At 56.2% G+C, this 19,485-nt stretch overlaps 1 protein-coding gene across 5 annotated transcripts in view; it reads right to left on the reverse strand.

Moving 5' to 3' along the window:
• The window catches only part of GSE1 (Gse1 coiled-coil protein), a 413,751-nt gene that overhangs the window by 252,174 nt on the left and 142,092 nt on the right, over nucleotides 1-19,485 (reverse strand). For all 5 annotated transcript variants that reach the window (XM_025427032.3, XM_025427033.3, XM_025427034.3 and 2 more), the window contains exon 2: nucleotides 9,095-9,275. In XM_025427032.3, the coding sequence (XP_025282817.3) occupies nucleotides 9,095-9,275 (181 nt within the window). The remainder of the gene's footprint in view (nucleotides 1-9,094; nucleotides 9,276-19,485) is intronic.

Consider the following 19,485-nt stretch of genomic DNA (forward strand, 5'->3'; position numbering starts at 1 on the left):
CTCACCAAGTCACAGGCCAGCACTCTACTGCCCCCCCACGTCTGTCTTCTGTCCTGGGAGTCTGGCCAGTGTCCCAGGACCCATGAACCCCCCCACGTGGCCCTGCGGGAGACTCACCCGGCAGGAGCACTTTCCACTTGGGGCTCTTCTGGTCCATGAGAACTGACTGTCCCAGGCCTGGCCCCCCCGCCCCTGGCCTGGCCTGGCCTGGCGGCCTTGGAGCAGCTCCCTCTGGCCTGGGGGAGGGTAGAGGGGGCGGAGCAGCAGGGCAGGAGGAGCAGAGCAAGGCTCCCTCAGCTCTGCTATTCAGTTTCAGGAGCAGCCTCCCAGGAGTCAGGAGAGAGAGAGACGGGGCTGCCCAGCAAGCCACGGCACAACCCTGCGGGCGGCGGGCCCTCCTCCTGCCCTCCCAGCCTCCAGCCCGCCCTGGCACACACCCCCGCGGGCTGCAGATGGAGCGCCGCGGGGCGGAGGGTGGCGGGTGCCGGGAGCCGCGGTGGCCACTTCCTGCTTTCCCTGCAAATCCTTGCACTGTTCATCGGCGGGTCCCACAGCGGGTCACCTGACCCACCAGGGTCACCCCCGTTCATTCCCACGATCGCCCGGCAGTCTCTTCTGAGCACCTACTACGCGCCAGGTCCCGCAGCGCGCCGGGGCGTGCTTAGGCAGAAGGGGCCCTCACGTGGCCGCGTTCCCAGAGGTCAGGAACAGCACGGGCCGACGTCAGGGGGACACAGGCCCGGGACAGCTCAGCTTAGGCAGAAGGGGAGGGTGCGGGCCAGGGCCCTAGACCCCGGACGCTAGGCCTCGGCGGGCACCTCGTGGGAAGGCTGTGCCAGGGTGGGCGAGGGCCCGGTGCTGGCGGGAGGCAGGGTGTGGAGAAGCAGAGGCAGGGGTTCCCGGGCTCTGAGGGGGACGCCAGGGCAGGCGGGGGGCGGGAAGCCACCTGCTGCAGGACTCTGGTCTCTGCTGCCTGGGACAGGAGCACCCCTGGGAGACAGAAGGTCTCCTAAGGGAAGGAAGGAAGGAAGTAGCAGAAGCCCACTGCCTGGGGGTCTTAGCTCTCAGGGTCTCCTCTCTGCCCTACAAAGAGGCCCAGTTCAAGTGCTCCCTCCTCCCTGGAGCCCTCCTGGCTGTAGTCCACTTTCTCTGCCATTCTGCCCCCTGTGAGGGCCCATCGTGGCCTCTGTGGGCAGAGGGCTGGGCATTCAGGGGGCTGGGGGTGCAGGCCAGGCCCAGAGGGAGGCCCAGGGCCCCCGGGTGTGCTGGTGGGAGGCTGTGGGAGGGGCAGAGCCATTCCAGGTGTCTGGGGTGAACCCCTGCCTTGTACCTGGGGTGGGCAGCAGGGCTGGGGGTCAGGGGGTTGGGGGCAGCCCGGGGCTGTGGCTTCAGCCACATTTCTAGTGGTTTGTTGCATCACCTCCTGGGAACACACTACACTGTACTGAGAACATCCCGGGATGGGTGAGAATCCAGCTCCTGCCAGGACCCCCTCCCCAGCCAGGGTGGTGTGAGGACTCCTGTGGTTCCCCGTCTCCCATCCTAAATATGGTACTTGGTAACTCGGGTCATCTCCATAGTAATGGTCCCGAGAGAAAGGTCCTATCACCATCCTCATGTTCCAGAGGAGGAGACTGCCCCAGGGCGACCCAGAGTGCACCTGCTGGGGAAGAACTGGGCTGTCTCAGGCTCCCCCTGGAGCATGGCCATAAAGCCCCAAGGGCCAGCCCCGGCCAAGCGCCCACATGACATGGTGTCATGTCAACACTCAGCAAATTCCTGTGTGCCCTTGCAGACCTCACCAGCCTGCCCATGCGTTAGTCCAGGGCTTGGGCCCCATACCCCTCGGGCTGCACGTGGCCAGCTCAGCCTAGTCGCTGTGGCCGGGTGGCAGGTCAGAGAACAGCGCCACAAAGATGGGCACGTGCCAACCCCTGGAGCCCATGAACGTGTCACGTCACTTGGCAAAAGGAACTCTGTGGACATGATTAAGTGAAGAGCCTTGAGATAGAGAGACAGCCCTGGACGATCCAGGGGCGGGGGCCCAATGCAATTACAAGGGTCTTCATAAGAGGGAGGCAGGGCTGCGTGGTGGTAGGTGAGGTGAGGACAGAAGTAAGAGGCCAGAGTGACGTGAGGAGGTGCCACGAGCCAAGGGAGCCTGAGGAGCTGGCAAAGGGAGGAACCTGACTCTCCACCCCCCTCCATTCCCCCCTCCCCAGCCTCCAGGAGGAACCAGCCCCACCCAGCCGCCTCTGACCTCTGGACTGTAAGGTCATAAACTTGTGCTGCTCTAAGCCGCTGGGCTCACAGATTTGTTGGAATCCTGCAGGAAAGTAGTACAACCGGGAAAACTGTTCCCGGAATCCCGGCTCCTGCATGCAGCAGCCACTGGCTAGGCACTCTCCTCTGTGTCGGATCCAGGAAGCTTACAGCCCCACATCAGAGTCATCCAAGTTCAACTGAGAGAAAGAACCAATCATTCGCAGCTAACCTTCAAGTATCCTTGACCCCAGGAGATCAAACCTCTGGAAAAGCAGGCAGCTGGGGGGCCCTAGAATTTCATAGTTTAGAGCAGCCCCCAACAAGGGGAGAAACATTCCGGGATGGAGTAAGAACCTGCCTCCCCTGCCCCCAGCCCAGGAAGCCTGAGAAGACAGACGCCTCCTGCGTGTCTAAGAAGCTCATTTTCTCCTTACCTCCCCTTCAGGTTCCCCAGCACTAGCTGGCTTAAAAGCTTGTATCTGCTCCACAAATGTCTACGGGGCACTTATTATGTGCACTGTGCCAGGTTCAGGAGAGAGAAAGAGGACAGGAAGAGATAGTCCCTGCCTTCATGAAGAGGGCAAGTGTGCTGAGCACAGGCTGCCCCGGGGCCTTTGCACTTGCTCTTCCCATGGCCTGGAACTCTCCTCAGTACTACCTCCTCAACAAGGCTTTCTTCTGTGACCACCCTGCCTAAAGTTACACCTCTCACTTCCCTGTGTCCCTGCACCCTATTTTTCTTCATGGCACCTACCACCACCTGGGTCACACATTTTGCCTAACATGGTCTTTGGCACGCAATGGTAGGTGCTCAATAAATATTTATGAACAAATGCATACATGTAAGTGATAGTGCAGATGTGCAAACAGGCAGTCATGGTGAAAACACAAGCAAAGGTCTGCTGGGAGAGATGCCCAATGTTCAAATGGTTTCTGCTCTAAATTAGGTCATAGGTGCAAGTTGTGCGGGGCATGGTAGGGCTTGGAAATGAAGCTCTTCGAGCCAACTAAACCTACATGGTGCCAAACTGTGGTAGCTGACGTCCCCGAGTGCCAGTTTATCAGCTTGAACCCAGTCAAGGGGAAAGCAGGAGAGCGGTGGGTGGAGGCCACATGGCCACAGGTGCAGGAAGCCTTGGAAGGGGCATCTGTGTCCAGCTCCAGCTCCCCGAGGCCCCCACAGGAGCGCCCCCAGAACAGGCGGTTCTAATGCTTGGCTCATCTCTTCTTTTCCACCTGAAAGTCCGATCACAAACCTCCTTGGAAAGAAATGGGGGCCGAGGCACGCAGACCCTCCCAGCAGCAAGTCCACGAGGAAAGAGCTACTCTGATCTCTGTGCCATCACGAACTGCACTTCAGCCAATGCTTGGTTTATAAACCCTGCACATTAAATTATCTTCTTATTTCAGGAAAACTGAGATTGACAGACACCCAAGTCACATGCCAGCCTGGGAGCAGCTGAGAGCGAGCGGACCCTGGGTAAGCAGAAGGACGGAGAGAAGGGTGTTAGGCCCGTAGGGGTGAGTTCCTGAGAAATGTCAGAGAGGCTCCTGGAGAGACGTGGACTCAGAAGTGAAGGGCCTCTGAAGGCTGCCTGGCTTCCTAAACCTCCTGCCCCGACTTGCAGGCCCTGTGCTCCCCAGCATTACATGAGTTCCCAGAAGATAAACAAGCGGCTTGTTGCAGAGAAAACAGGCTTTGGATCCCAGCTCAGCTGGAGCCACACACGGGAAGGGAGAGAGGGGAGAGAGAGGGGAGGCCCTTGGGCTGCCAGACAGCGCCTTCCCACCAGAGCTGGCAAGAGGGGGCGTGCAGGGCTGGAGAAGCCATGGCTGGACCGGCCTCTGTGCCCTCCGAGCAGCTGCCACTTGGCAGCAGGGGCAGGAGTCCTCCGAGTGCCTCTGTCAAAGCACTCAGCACCAGCACCCGCTCCAAGTGAGGCCTGCCAAGCACTTCTCGGGGCCTGAGCCAAGTACCCAAGTGGAGGCCCTGCCTTTCCAGCCCCAGAGGCCCAGGGCTGGGAGCCCATTTGCCCAACAAAGAGACAAAAGGCTCTGTGGGGCCAGGACTTCAGGTAGCCATCAGGGGCCAGGACCAACTCCCTGTTCCTGAGAGCCAGGCCCTGTGCTAAGCACAGGATGTAGATCTACTCTTGGATCCTCACAGTGACTGAGGAGGGGGGTGAGAGTGAGGGAACCAGGGTACAGGGATGTTACCTGCCTGATACCAAGGCTGGGAAGAGCAGAGGCCGGATTTGTACTTAGGGAGCAGGAGTCCAGAAAAATGAAGCAGGCCCTGGATCGGCATCTACATACATTCAACTCCTGGGCAAGTCATATCGCTTATTCCCCTGGACCCCCTACTCCAGGAACTCAGCTCCTAGGAACCCGCGTGATTCTCCACTGGCTTCCTTCTTTTGTGTCCCCAGCCTGAGTCTTGAAGGTCACCTTTCCCGAGAGAGGTAGGTGAGCCACAGCACCCGCATGCAGAGCTACCCAGTGTCCATGGAGGAGAAGAGGTGTGCATGTGTTTTCCTGCTGTTTGCACAGACAAGGCTAAGCAGGATGGAAGTGTGCAGTCTCAGGTAGGTTCTCGGAAGCAGATAAGGAGACAAGGATGTGTGTGCAAGTGCTTTCTAAGGCAGAGCATTCAGGGAGACTGAGGAGAGGACAGGAGCAGGGAGCCGAGGAGGCAAGAGGCAAATCCAGGTAAAGCCCCAGCCTGGCAGGAGCCCCAGAGGGTCATCTGCATCCTTTGCTGGAAGCCAAGGGGCTGGGCTTCATGCCCCACACCTGCAAGGGCACACGAGCTCCCAGCTCTTCCCCTGAAGTACATGGGGGCCAAGGGAGGGTGTCTGGGTGGAGCGCCACAGGCTCGGACCCACGGTCTCGGAGCTCACAGAGCACTGGATGAACTGCCCAGGAGAACGTGCCGCGGGGCCAGAGATGGGCAGCCAACTGTCAGCAGGCCCGGCCCCTCCTACACGGGACTGGTGTTACTGCCCGGCACCCTCTGCCTCTGGGTGAGGCGGGAACTGGTTCAGGCCAAAAAGGAAGCGACGTGGGTCGCCTCAAGGCCAAGGTGGGTGAGTATCCGTGTTCTCTTCCTTGTGTCTGCTGGTGAGGGAAGCAGGGCACTCTGGAAGAAATGTCAGAGCCATGGGCTCAGGGGACAACTAGGACCCTGTGTCACCCACCAGGAACCACGATGGGTTCAGGAGTATCTGTTACAGCACCGGTCAGGGCTTGCCCTAACACAATTGATTTTATTTTTAAAATTATTTTTTAAAGATTTTACTTATTTGACAGTGAGCAGAGAGAGAGAGCACAAGCAGGGGGAGCAGCAGAAGGAGAGGGAGAAGCAGACTCCCCGCTTGAGCAGGGAGCAGATGCAGGGCTGGATCCCAGGACACCAGGGTCATGACCTCAGCTGAAGGCAGACGCTTCACCGACTGAGCCACCCAGGCACCCCTCCACTATCTCTCTTTATAGAGATATTATTAGGTACTGCCACAGCTCCGAAAAGGACATCTAGGGCCCAGAGGGCGCAACTCTGGGGCTATCACTTAGCTATGCATATGGCAGCCCTGATGACCACACAAGAAGCACATTCATCACAGAGACCACAACCCTGGGGTTGTGCAGTGTGCAATCTGCACAACCTTGCACGGCAACCCTGAGTACCTCCATGATGTTCATCCCACTGATGTTCATCCCGCTACAGGAAGACTACATTTTTACCACACCTACTCGCAGTTGGAACAGCTAAGCTTGGGGAAGATTCTGAACCTTGCAAAGTCTCCATGTCTGGGGAGTACCTCTCTGCCTTGGAAACTTGGACCTAGGTCTCGGACACCGAGCCACACTCTCACGTATCACCAGATGGTGCTGCTCTCTCCCAAGGAGGCTGTGGCTGCACAAAGATAATTGTTCAGGAATGCCTGTTCCCATCAGTTTGTGATGAATTGGGAGTGTCCTCTTGCTGGATTTTATACCACAGGCAAGTATGCCACATGAGAAATGGATCTTGCTTTGATTAAAGGCTTAAGAATATGGGACAGAGCTGAGCCTGAGGGCTCGTGATCCTATGAGGGAAGGCCATCTTATGGCCAGGCTTTGGTTATCTCCTACCAGCTGGAGACGTCTGGTCAGTCCAAGCTACGTGGCTTGCCTGCACAAGAGTCCTGGCCCTGAGGTCCCTACCTCCCCGGCAGCCCCAGAGCTATACTCCCTGCAGTCAGCAAGTGACCACGTCCTAGGAGGGCATTCTGCACCACGCTACATCCACCTCTGGGAGAGAAGCAAGCAGGGTGGCCACCTGAGTACCTGGGGGGCGCCGGGCCCAGCCACCTGGCCTGGCACAAGGGCTCCTGCTGTGACAGCTCCCCACCCCCCTCCCGCCAGCAAATGCTGCTGTCTCTTTGTACAAGACGTTTGCAGGGATTCGAGGGTCAGAAGTGGACTGCACTGGGTAGCTACCCTGCCAGGCAGCAGATGCCCACAGCCACCCAGGCCTTCTGGGAAAGGCCCCTGCCCCCATGAGCACTGGGGTGGAAGCCATCATCTCAGGAGGTGGGGGGAGGCCGTGGAGAGACGGGTTTGGAGCTCTGGAGAGAGGAAGTGCCAGGAAGGTGTGTGTGTGTGTGTGTGTGTGTGTGTGTGTGCCCATGTGCACAGGTCAGAGAGTCCCGGGGCATGTGTGTGCACATCGGTCCACGTGTCTGTACCCGTGTGTGTACCCTTGTGTGTGGTGCGTTTGCCAGGTCCCGTTCCTGCACGCCCCAGCTCCTGTATCCGTGTGTCTGGATGTGCTCACCCCCAGCGCCTGCCCGCCATCCAGCTGGCAGTGCACAGCTGGACCTGGAGGCTGTGCCTGCCCGCCCGATGAGAGGTGGCAGGTGTGTAATAAACCATTAGTCACTGTCACGTTTCTGAGCAGCATCAGCGGCCTCCCGGGGAGGAGCCTGAAGACAGGACGGCGCTCCTGGCAGGCCTCTGGCTGTGAAGCTGCGCACCCCCCTCCGGGCAGGGCTGCAGCCTGACGGTAGCAGCTGGCAGACGCGGGCCTTGGGCCCCTGCTCCGCCCCAGGCAGCCCCAGGGCTGGGGGGCTGGGGGGCTGGGGGGCTGGGGGGCTGGGCCTTGTGTGTGCCAGTGGGGGTGGGGGATAGGATCCCCCAGAGTCTGGTTTTGCAGGATATTCCCCAAAGCTGAGGTGTGGCTGGGGTGGAGGAGGTGGGGCAGGAGAGCATCCTCCAGGGCACTCCATGCTGCCAGGAAGAGGCGCGGCCAGGTGCCCGGGGATCACAAACCACAACGGCGCAGACATCAGCCAGTGCTGCCGGCACTCGGGGCCAGAACTACACCGGACATCTTCCATCCCAGTTGAGCCGATTCCCACCCACGCCTATCCTATAAGCCAGGCCCTCCCATTAGCCTTCATTCCCATTTCTTGGAGGAGGAAGAGACATGGAGCAGAAGAAGACACACGTGCAGGGCTCCAAGTGTGCTGGGGGCTGGAGGGAACGGCTCCCCAAACAGCATCCTCACCCACCACCTGCAGGCCCATCTGCCAGGGTCTGGGGATCCCTCAGGGGCCTGCATGGTCTGGAAGCCCCTGGTCACTTGGACGTGTCCCTTGCCGAGAGCATTCCACAGAGAGAAAGGGGTTGTCCTGGAGACGGATGCCCCAGATGGAAGCCCTGGACCTGAGAGTGGGGCAGGCCAGCTGCCCCCCAACCCTGCCCCCGACTCCCCACATCAGCTAGCCTGTCTCCTCCCAGCACAAGCAGTGCTGTCAGTGGGGCACATACCAGGGGCTGGCATGGGCCTCACTCACTGCCCTCTCAGGGCAGTGACAGGCAGGCCACATACAGGGACCCCCTCTGAGGACAGAAATATGGCCTGAAGGGGCTGCTCTAGGACCTGCCCCAGGTAAGGACGCAGGTGCCCACACACAGACATGACATCCGGCCTAATGGCCTGCCTGGGATCCACTTGCTGCCCCTGGCCCGTGTCCACAGGCCTCGCGGTGAAGGCCTCAGGACTCCACACTCCCAGGCCCATCACCCAAGGAGGGACAACCTCTCTGTCTTTGGGGAAGATGCCACGATGGGCAGACAGGGTCTCTGTGGCTGGTGCGATGGCAGCGAAATGCCCATGCTGGGCACCCGTGGACAGCATCCTCCCCCAGTCACAGGCTCCCGGCCCGGCTGACACCAGCCCCCAGAGAGACATGTGCCAGGCCCCGGCGCATTCATGACGGAGAAGCCTAGAAACGGTTCCCTCACCACAGGCAGAGAGAGGACATCGGAACAGCCCAGGGCGGAGACCACACAGCCGGCTGGGGACGCCGGGCAGGACAGCCGGCCGAGATGTGGCTCAGATCGCCAGCAAAAGGAGGTAATCGGGGTTTGGGCAAACACAGGTATGCTGGAAAGAGGCGCATGTGGGCAGGCGGTTCCTGGGGGGCAGAAGTGGCCAGGTGAAGGGCCTGGCCCAGCACTGTGGGCAGTGGTTTCAAAATGAACAAGTGCATACAATGCAATTATAGGTAATAAATATAACATGCAGAGGCCGTCTGTGAATCAGGGATGGGAGGGTGTCAGGAAGCACGGATTCTAATGAAACCACAAGTTGATTTAATCTCCGAGGAGTGTGAAAAAAAGATCCAAACCCCAGGAAGGGAGACGCAGCCTCCAGGCTCTCCCCGAGAACACGGTGACCATGGGGTGGAGGTCTGTGCCCGGACGCAGTGCTGGGAGCCACCCTCCCTGCTGCGATGGCACGAGCCACGCCAGCACCCAGAGACGGGAGAGCACTGGTGTCTACCTGTGCCTGCGAGGTCCGCTGCGGCCCCAGCCACGCTGCTCTGCTGACACCGGGTGGGCCCCGGCTCCTGGGCCGGCCTGGGGCCTCTGGGCGTGCTCTCTGCTGGGGCGCCTGGCCGGGGTTCAGGCTCCCTGGATGGAGGGTGGACAGTTGTCGATGCCTCAAGAGATGCAGCTGTGACCTGGAAGGACAGGAGGGGACATGGTGAGTCTTGGCCACACTTGCCCAGAGATGCCCAACAGGTGGACACCCGAGCCGCCGGGCACCACTCCTCCCCCACGATGGCCTGGCTTTGTCATCGGGGACTCGGCTGAGCTAGCTTGGCTGGCTTGGCTTTTGTCCCCGGCAAAACCAGTGTGAATGTCTTCCTTGCCCAGTGACTGCTGCCTGAGGACACCTGCTGGCCCCGTTGCTCCCCAAGCCCCCTCAGCTCTGCACCGAAGTTGGCAATAGCTACCCGCTAGTTAATTATAACTATAATGATTAACCTAGCTAATCTTCAGTTTCCTCCACGTGGTGGTCACCCCATTCCACACACACCCATTCCCCACCCCAACCCCTGTTTCCTATTTTTTTTATTGTGGTAAAATATACCTAACATAAAACTTACCATCTTGACCATTTGCATTAAGTACATTTATGGTATGCAACCATCACCTCGACCCATTTCCAGAACTTTCTCACCCAAACAGAAACTCCATACCTGGTGTGCTCTAACTCTCCAGACCCTCTGATGCCCACCATTTCTCCATTCTACTTTTTTTTTTTTTTATGATAGTCACACACACACACACACACACACACACACACACACACACAGAGAGGCAGAGACATAGGCAGAGGGATAAGCAGGCTCCATGCACCGGGATCCCGACGTGGGATTCGATCCCGGGTCTCCAGGATCGCGCCCTGGGCCAAAGGCAGGCGCTAAACCGCTGCGTCACCCAGGGTTCCCTCCATTCTACTTTTTTAAAAAAATTATTTATTTATTTATTCATGAGAGACACAGGTAGAGGGAGAAGCAGGCTCCTTGCAGGGAGCCCGATGCGGGACTCCATCCCGGGACTAGGGTCACACCCTGAGCCAAAGGCAGACGCTCACCCGCTGAGCCACCCAGGTGTCCCATCCTACTTTCTTTCTGTCTTTAGGACTCTGACTATCCTGGTCATGCCATCCTCTTCCCCACATCTAGGGAAACTGAGGCTTAGGAGGAGTCTGTGGTTGCAGAGCCGCTTGACTCTGAGGCAGGGTCAGCCCAGACAACAGGGCTTCAGGTCCTGGGCTCCCACTCCAACCTCAGAGGCTTCGCCCTGCTGGTGGGGGAGGCAGTGACACAAGCCCTGCACAGGGTCCAGGGCCCCAGTGCCCACAGCCACCCAGGGGCCAGTTCTGGTGATTGGCGACCCCCCAGGGGTCGACTACGAGCTCCAGGGCCAGCACGGCTGTCACAAAGCGCTTCATGTTGGTCCAGTTGTTTTAGGGATTACTGCCATAAAACCAAAGTGCCCTAAGAGAGATGGATGGCCCAGAATTCCCTGGGTGAGCAGGGCCTCCGCCAGCCCTCCCTGGGAGAGGCGGATACGTTTACCGTTTGTTTCCGGGAATGCTTTAATTTATGGGATCCATATGGTGACACTGCCCAGACCACAGCCCCCGCAAATCCCACAGGCGTGCTGGCGGCTTAGGCTGGAGCCAGGAGGAGGCGGCATCTCAGCCCGACACACTTTATTCCCTCGCTCGCTTGCTCAGGGGCAGGGGGCCCATCAGCATGGCAGGGACGCTGGAGCCCCATACATATCCCGTCTGGTCGGGTTTTAGCTGCTTTTGCAATCTTATCCTAATTGTCTTGGGAAACTGCCCGGCACAGGCTGCTGTATCCACTATTACTCACAGGATGGCTTGCCCAGCCAGCATGGGAACTATCTATGTGGTGGTACCTGGTCAAACCCTCTGAGGGGGGTGCTGGAGGGGCATGGGGGAGGGCAGTGGGGGAGGGGCTGGCTCTGATCCCCGCCCACCGGCTGGTAGAAGGGAGAGAGGGGAGACCCCCTCCTGCTTCTCCTCCCTAGACCCCCTCCAGGGTCCTGCTGGGGGAAGGCGAGGGGGCCACTTTTTGGGAGTTAGAAGGCTGGCTCCCAGGATGGGGAGCTGTAGGCAGGAGGACCTCATTTACTGAGTACCTACTATGTGCCATGCTTAATCTTCCCAACAGCCATATCACGCACCGGGACACAGAGGCATGAGGAGATAAAGTGGCCTGTCTGAGCTCCTAACTGTAATTGGAGGCATCAGGACTTGAACCCAAGCAGCTGGGAGCAGACTCAGCTGTTACAAAGCAAGTAGGGGACATGGCTTTTAAGTAGAGAAGAGCAGACAGCAAAAGACAATTTGCCTGGGCAAGAGAGGTGCAGATGACAAGCACTGCAGGAGTTAGAAGACCTCCCCAGGGGCTGGAGAAATCCGGGCAGTCTTCCTGGAGCAGGTGGAACTTGAACTAGGCCTTCAAAGGGAGCAGATTTTGAAAGGAAGGGAGGATGGGGAGGGAGGAGAGATTTGAACATTCATCCTCCAGAGACCAGGACAGTGAACCATGAACAAAGTACTGGGTAGGTCAGAATGTAGGGGTGACAATGGCCTCAGTGTCACCGGCGTCCCATGGAGGGAATAGAGCTCCATCTTGCCAGATCTCATTTTTCAAGAAGAGGCTGGGAATACACTATCATTGATTTATTTTCATTTAATTATTTTTCAAAGATTATTTATTTATCTGGGAGGGGAAGCGAGCATGCAGTGGGGAGGGCAGAAAGAGAAAGAGAAAGAATCTCAAGCAGACTCCCCGTTGAGCACAGAGCCTGGTGCGGGGCTTGATCTCATGACCCTGAGATCATGACCTGAACTGAAACCAAGAGTTGGATGCTCAACCAACTGAGATGCCGAGGCGCCCTGGAAACCCACTTTTAAAGGCTGCACTCTCATGATTATTAAATATTGGCATCTAGTCCAACACATGTTAACACACTGTGTGAATGCTCATCCGCGGTTGGCAGGAACGTAAAATGGGGCAGCTCCTCAGGTCAAACGTAGTGTTACCATATGACCCAGCAATTCCATTCCTGGGCAGATATCCCAGAAAACCAAAAACCCGCATCCGCACAAACACCTGTACGTGGGTGTTCATGGCAGCCCCCAGCCCCACAGGAAAACACATTCTGCCAACAGCCCGAGAGAATCTGGAGGTGGGTCCTTCCCCGGTCGAGCCTCCAGATGCACAGCTGGCCGGCGCCTTGACTGGCAGCCTGTGAGGACCGGAGTGGAGGCCCTGACGAGTCTTGTGAAGATAAATGAGTTGCTATCTAAGCTGCTAAATGTGTAGTTGCTTGTTATGCAGCAGTGGATAGCTATGACAACCTGTAAAGCTCTAGAACAGTGCCCGGCCCAGATATAAATGTTTCTTGGCACCACTCTATGCCAGAAACACAAGGGGACCGGATGCCGGTCCCGCCTGCATGCTAGCTCTTCCCACTGCTGTGACTCTTGCTGGAAGTGAAAGAATTTCACCCCCTTTTCTATGGTGGTCGTCTGCAGCTGCCCATGACTCCTGGCGGGGGGTAGGGGGGCTCAGCCAGTATTAACGACAGGCCAGGCTGCCGACACGTGGTGTCCTGAATACAGATCATCTCACGTGAGGCTCATCTTAGGTGGGCGCAAGGGTTCTCAGCCAGACCATCAAATGGAGGTAAAGAGTCGCCTTTGCTTTCACTTCAAAGCCAAATGTATGACAGTTCCTGACTCATCGAAAGCAGGCCCTGAACCCACACATTCATCATTCCCTCTCGACCACAGCCGAGAGTTCTGAGCTCACGGCTTGTCTCCATTCATCCATTCAAGGTACTTGTAGGAGCGGGCCTGGGACATACATTGTTCCCTGACCTGGGGACCTTGGAAATTGCAGCATCTCAGAGCAGCCCACGGGGCCCCCACAGATCAAGTGGAGTGAAGGCTGTTGTTCCCTTTGTTTTCTTGGATCACGTACTAGGATTACAGCGGTAGGTGGTTAGTGGGGCAGGGCAAAAGGGGGCAAATTGCCAGGGTTCTTTCTAATAAAGGTGGGCATCTAATAAAAGGAGCCCATCACTGAAGATCCTAACGAGATCTTATATTGTTACACTTTCTCCAGGGAACTGAGTGAATTTTAGAGAAAGCCGACCCAGGTAAATTTAGCAGCTGGGCAGATGCCATGTCCCTGCTCCAGAGGGGAAAACCATGTCACGATGTTGTCAGCACCCAGCTTTGTCTTATTAATCTTACTGGTGCGTGAGGCCCCAAGTCTGGGAACCCCTGTTCTGTTTTTGTTGCTTTAAGGATTTTATTTATTTATTCATGAAAGACATGGAAAGAGAGGTAGAGACACAGGCAGAGGGAGAAGCAGGCTCCATGCAGGGAGCCCGACGTGGGTCTCAATCCCAGGACCCCAGGATCATGAGCCGAAGGCAGACCCTCAACCACTGAGCCCTCCAGGTCCCCCCTCTGCTCTGTTATTAAAAACGGCCTTATTGAGGGACACATGGATGGCTCAGTTGGGTAAGTGTCCAATTCTCAGTTTCGGCTCAGGTTGTGATCTCAGGTCCTGGGATTGAGCCCCACGTCAGGCTCTGCATTCAGCCCAGAGCCTGCTTGCTGTCTCTGCTCCTACCCCCAAGCTCTCATTCTCTCTCGCTCTCTCGAATAAATAAATTTTAAAAATCTTAAAAACAAAACAAAAAACCCCAGTCTCATTGAGATATAATTCACATAAACTATACAATTCACCCATTTAAAGTGTACGATTCAATGGCTTCTAATAGTCTCGCAGAGTCATACAACCATCACTGGAATCCATTTCAGAACATTTCCATCACCCCAAAAGGAAGCCCGACCCACTAGCCGCCACTCCTTATCCCTCCCCAGCCCTGGCAGCCACGACCTCCTGTCCGTCTCCATAGATTTGTCTGTTCTGGCGATTCATACACGCGGTACCCTACAGCGTGTGGCTCTTTGTGTCTGGCTTCTTTCACTCAGCATGTTTCCCAGGCTCATCCATGTCATAGCGTGCAAAACATGTATTTTTGAAAACCAGGAAAGTTCCGGTTGGAGGGCCCAGAGCAGCCCAGGGGCTGGACGAAGCACCAGGATTTCTCCCTCTAGCAGCCTCTGCGGCAGAGCCGATGTCTGCCCCCCTCCCAGGTGCCTGGCCAGACCCCACCTCTCAGCCTGGGGGCAGTGGGTGGCCGTGCACAGGGTCCCAGCCACTCCCCCCAATGGGGAGATCTTAGCAAAGTGACTTCATCTCACTCGACCTCTGCTTCCTCTTCCATAAAAAGGGGCAGGATAACAATGAGTGTCTATTGCCATAAAAAGGGAGAGTGGAGAGAATCAGACACTACATGTACTGGCACATAATAGCTGCTCAAGAAATGGCAGCCAGTCTCATGACCTGTGGCATGAGTGTCAGAAACAAGAGGCAAAGGGGTGCAGTGGCCAGAGGGCCCCACAAAGCCTGGAAGGGTGCGCGTTGGGGAAGGCTTCACTGCACTGACCTCGGCGGGGGGCTCACCTGGCCTCTGGGGGGTTTTGGCTGCTGCCAGCAGGGCCACCTTCCAGGCCCCCTTGCCTGCTTCTGGCCTGGAGGCCCAAGTCAATCAAGGGGTCCCTGCAGTCACTGGGGCACGGGCTGCCCCACTTTCTTTACAATCCTGAATCTTACTCTAGTTCCAAGTCAGCTCAGGATGCACTAAGGAAGCCAGCTGTGCCGGCCTTGAATACAGCAGATGTTGCTGCTTACTGCTGCCCTAAGTACAGGTGACAGGCACTCATGACTGCTCTGAGCTCAGTTTACGCTTCTGGGAAAAGGGCTAGTAATGCCTACCCCAGATTTACTGAGCACCTGTTATGTGCCAGGTGCCTACCAAGCTCCTGACGTCAGTAGCCTATTTACTCCTTCCAACAACCCAACCTTACCTCCCACATTTTGAGGAGAAAACCCAGGCACAGAGAAGCCAAGACAGTTGCCCAAGGTCACCCAGCGGGTCACAACCACAGCTGAGTATCAGGCCAGCGCTGTGTCCTGTGTCCAGCACTCAGACTGCACAGCGCCTGGCACACCGTGTGGCTCACTGAACACTAGCAGGTTCTTTTTTTTTTTTTTTTTTTTTTTTACTAGCAGGTTCTGATGCCCACACTCGCTGCCTCAGCAGACACACAGCAACACACAGGCCGGCCCCAGGTCTCCAGGATGCAACTCTGTGCTGCAGGTAAACGGCAGTGGGTTTGCTGATGGGCTGTGACCGATTTATTTCAGGAGCAAGGCCGGGAGGATGAGACAGGGCACAGAGCAGGAGAAGAGGAGGAGATGCCAGGATCCCGATGGCTCAAAAGAACACAGCATCACCTTCCCTTTGCCCCAGGGAAAAACTGGGCAGAGGCCGGAAGCCGAGTTTGGGGAGAAAAGTCACCTGCCTCCCAAACGGTGATGGCTGGATCACGCCTTGGCTGGGCGGCTGGGCGGGCACGGCCAAGGGCGCCTTCTGAACTGGCCGGAGACCTCTGTCTGCCAGCTGTTGGGGGATGCAGTGGAGGGAAATAAGGGGACACGGCCCAGCCCTGCCACAGGCCCCCCATCCCCCTCCTGGCCCGCAGCAGCCCCCGCCAGAGCCCCCCCACAGAGATACTGTGCTCTGCACTCTCTGGTGGGATTCCCCGTTCTGCACTGCAAGCTGGTGCATCGGAGGCCAAAAACCAGTATTTTACGCCCCTTAATTCCCTGTAATAGCTCCATAATGGCAAGCAGAGAACTCCAAACACTGCAGTAAAGGGAACGATAAGGCTCTGGGTCAGGGGGAGCCTAGGCTGTCGAATGCAGAGTCCCCGATAAGCAGACAAGTACAGGGTTATTAAATGTGCGGCGCAGACCGGGCGTAATTGGAAAGTTATTAGATGTGGAATACACACAGCACCCAGTAAATGAGTAATCAGGGACTAATTAAGCTCACGCGACATAGCAGAGCGCGCTGGAGAGGCTGGTGGCTGCTGCATCTGTGACAGCAATTAGGGCACTTGGCTGCAGCACTGGGGGGATGGGGGGCGGTGGGTGTCGCCAGCTTGGCCGGGGGTCTTGATCCGATTCTTCCCCACCTGAGTCCTCCCAGGTGCTCCCACCTCCCAGGGGCTAGAGGGAAGCGGGGGAGGCACGGGGCTCATGCAGCCTCGAGGACCACAGAAGCCCAAGAGGACACGTGATCCAGGAAGAATGAAAACAAGGTTTTGTCCCTGGCTTCAAGTCTGGCCCGGTGACAGGTTGCTGCAACTAGGTAAGGAGAGAGAAATGGTCATCTCTTGGGGTGTCTGGGTGGCTCAGTCAGTGAAGCCTCTGCCTTCAGCTCAGGTCATGATCTCAGGATCCTGGGATTGAGCCCCATGTTGGGTCCCTGCTTTGGTGGAGAGCCTGCTTCTCCCTCTCCCTCTGCCAATCCCCTTGCTTATGCTTTCTCTGTCAAATAAATAAATAAAATGTCAAAAAAAAAAAAAAAAGAAGAAGAAGTGGTCCTAATTTTTCACCTGAACAGTCTGCAGAGTATGCACAGAACCACCTCCTGGAGCTTGGCCATCAGGAGAGGGGCTGTGACCAGCCTGCTGTATAGATGAGGAGCTGAGGCCAAGAGGAGGAAGTACACGGACATCTCCTGGCCTGGATCCACTGCTGGCAGCCACAGGGCACTTCCCGTGTATGTCTGGGGAAGAGGAAAGCACAGGTGCTTCCCAGAAGGGGAGCCAACCCAATGGAGTGAAAGGCAGTATGTGGCCACGGAGCCACTCAGGGCACCACTCCTGGCCTCCAAGCTGGGTGCTCTTGGACATGTTTTTAATGCCTCAGGGGCTCAGCTTCCTCATCTGTAAGGGTTAGGGGTGTGCTGAGACTCACACCCACAGCCTGAGTGGCCATGAGGGTTCCCTCAGCCTAGCACAGGCTTCAGGGACATGCAGGAAGCCCATGAATGTACTTGTTCAAGCAGGAAGAATGGGAGGCCAGGGATCCCAACCTCATCTGCCACAAAGAGGTCTTCATGGGAGAATGAGAAAGTCCCCAGATCAAGACCAGAGGGGAAGAATCTCCTGGTGCAGATGACACTGGGGTGTATTTCCAAGCCAGGAATACCGTGTCTCCTAAGGGGTGGAAGGCTCACGGGCCGTGATCCTAAAATGGCAGGCTGGCTTGCCCATCAGGCATGGTCGCAGCTGTTCGTTCACAGCAGCTACAAATGCCGGGCCTCTCGCTGATCTTTGCAGGCGTCAGCCCATCAAGCCTTAGACAGTCTGGGTGGGGGGAGGGCAGGAACAGTGAGGCCCCATTGTACAGATGAAGAAGTCAAGGCACAGAAAGGATGACTTGCTTCCAGTGTTTGGCTACATTGCATGGGATGGGCAGGGGAGGTGAGATGTCTCTGAGAACCTTACTGGAAAGCCAGAGTCTGCTGCTAAGGGCACCCAGAGCCTCAGGAGACACACAGGGGTGGGAGCAGAAAGAATGGGAGGGTGGGGTCACAGGGAGGCTGATGGGATATTTGGGCAGCAGGCGGGCCAGTGGGAACTGGCCAGAAGCAGGCATGTCCAGCTTCTGCTGCTCTTGTGGCTGAAAGAAACATTCTAGAAGGTATGTCCCTGACTCCCTCCCTCAAGGCAGGCCTCTGAGGCAACCAATTCCCTCTCATGGCCGGGGACAGGGCAGAAAGCTGCGCGGAGTTGACTGCTTCCAGAGGCAAGAGCGTCTGGCTTGCAGGCAACAGAGCATGAGCGTGCTGTTGGTGAATCCAGCCCAGGCCCAGGAAAGAGCCCTCGTGGACATGGAGGCCCCTGAGTCCTTGGCATCAACTTGGAGCCCCATCTCCTAGAGGCCAGCATGGGGAGCTAGGCTGAGCTGTGACCAATTGCATTTGACACCCCAGATCTCCTGGAGTTCCCATCTCCCACTCTTGCTGTGTCTGCTGTGCCTGCACATCTCCTCCCACTTCCCAGGGAGAGAGCCTCCCATCAGTCTCTGGACACAGAGCCCTTGTCTGCTCCATTCCCAACCCTGCCTCTGTCTGAGTGATCTTTGCAAAACACCATTCATCCTGTTTGCACAAAACCCTTTACCAAAGTTTTCACCCTGCACATGGCATCCAAGAGCTGTGTGATTTGGCCCAACCTAGCCTTTCATACGTCTATCGCACCTCACATCCATCCACCCCATCTGCCTATCCATCAAACCATGCATCTACCCACCTGTCCATCCATCCATCCATCCATCCATCCATCCATCCATCCATCCATCCACTATCCATTCACCCATCCATTTGGCTGGCCAACTCCTCATCAATCCATTTGTCCATCTATCCAATCATTCATCCATCCACCCATCCAACTACTAATCCATCTGGTTGGCCAACTCCTCATCCATCCATCCATCCATCCATCCATCCATCCATCCATCCATCTATCCAATCATCCATCTATCCATCTGCCCAACAAACATTTATTATGTATTTATTTCCTGCAGTATGCCTGGAATACAGCAGCAAACAAAACAGTTAAAAATTCCCACCATTAAGGAGCTGACATTCTGGTTGGGGAGACAGACATATTCATTCACATGTCAGCTGGTAACAAGCGCTAGGAAGGCAAATAGAAGACAACAGGGGGCAGCCCCGGTGGCTCAGTGGTTTGACACCGTCTTCAGCCCAGGGCATGATCCTGGAGTCCCGGGATCGAGTCCCGTGTCGGGGTCCCTGCACAGAGCCTGCTTTTTCATCTGCCTGTGTCTCTGCCGCTCTCTGTCTCTCATGAATAAATAAATAAAATCCTAAAAAAAAAAAAAAAAAAAAAAAAAGGAGAAGACAACAGGGAGGAGGGCAGATGAGTAGAGTCAGAGTTTTCTGTAGGCTGGCCTCATTAATGGGATGTTTCAGCAAAGATGTGAAGGAAACAAGGGAGCTAGCCATGGAGGTCGATATATGGAGGAAGAGTGTTGTAGGTAGAGGGAACAGCAAATATGACGGCCCTGAGATAGGAGCATGTTTGCACACCTTTTCTGAAAAGCCCAGATAATAAGTATTTTCAGCTCTAAGGACCATATAGTCTCTGTTGAACCTATTTGACTTTGGCATTGTTGCCCTAAAGCAGCCTTGGACAACGTGAAAATAACAATGTGTCACTGTTTCAATAAAACTTTATTTATGAACACTGAAATTTGAATTTCATATAATTTTCACATCCTGAGATAGTTTTCTTCCTTAGAATTAAAAAAAAATTTTTTTTGCAACTTTAAAAACAAAATGCATTTTTGGTTCATGAGCAATACATAAACAAGCTGCCTGATG

This window comes from Canis lupus, chromosome 5, assembly GCF_003254725.2.
Source record: "Canis lupus dingo isolate Sandy chromosome 5, ASM325472v2, whole genome shotgun sequence".
NCBI classification, from domain to species: Eukaryota; Metazoa; Chordata; class Mammalia; order Carnivora; family Canidae; genus Canis; species Canis lupus.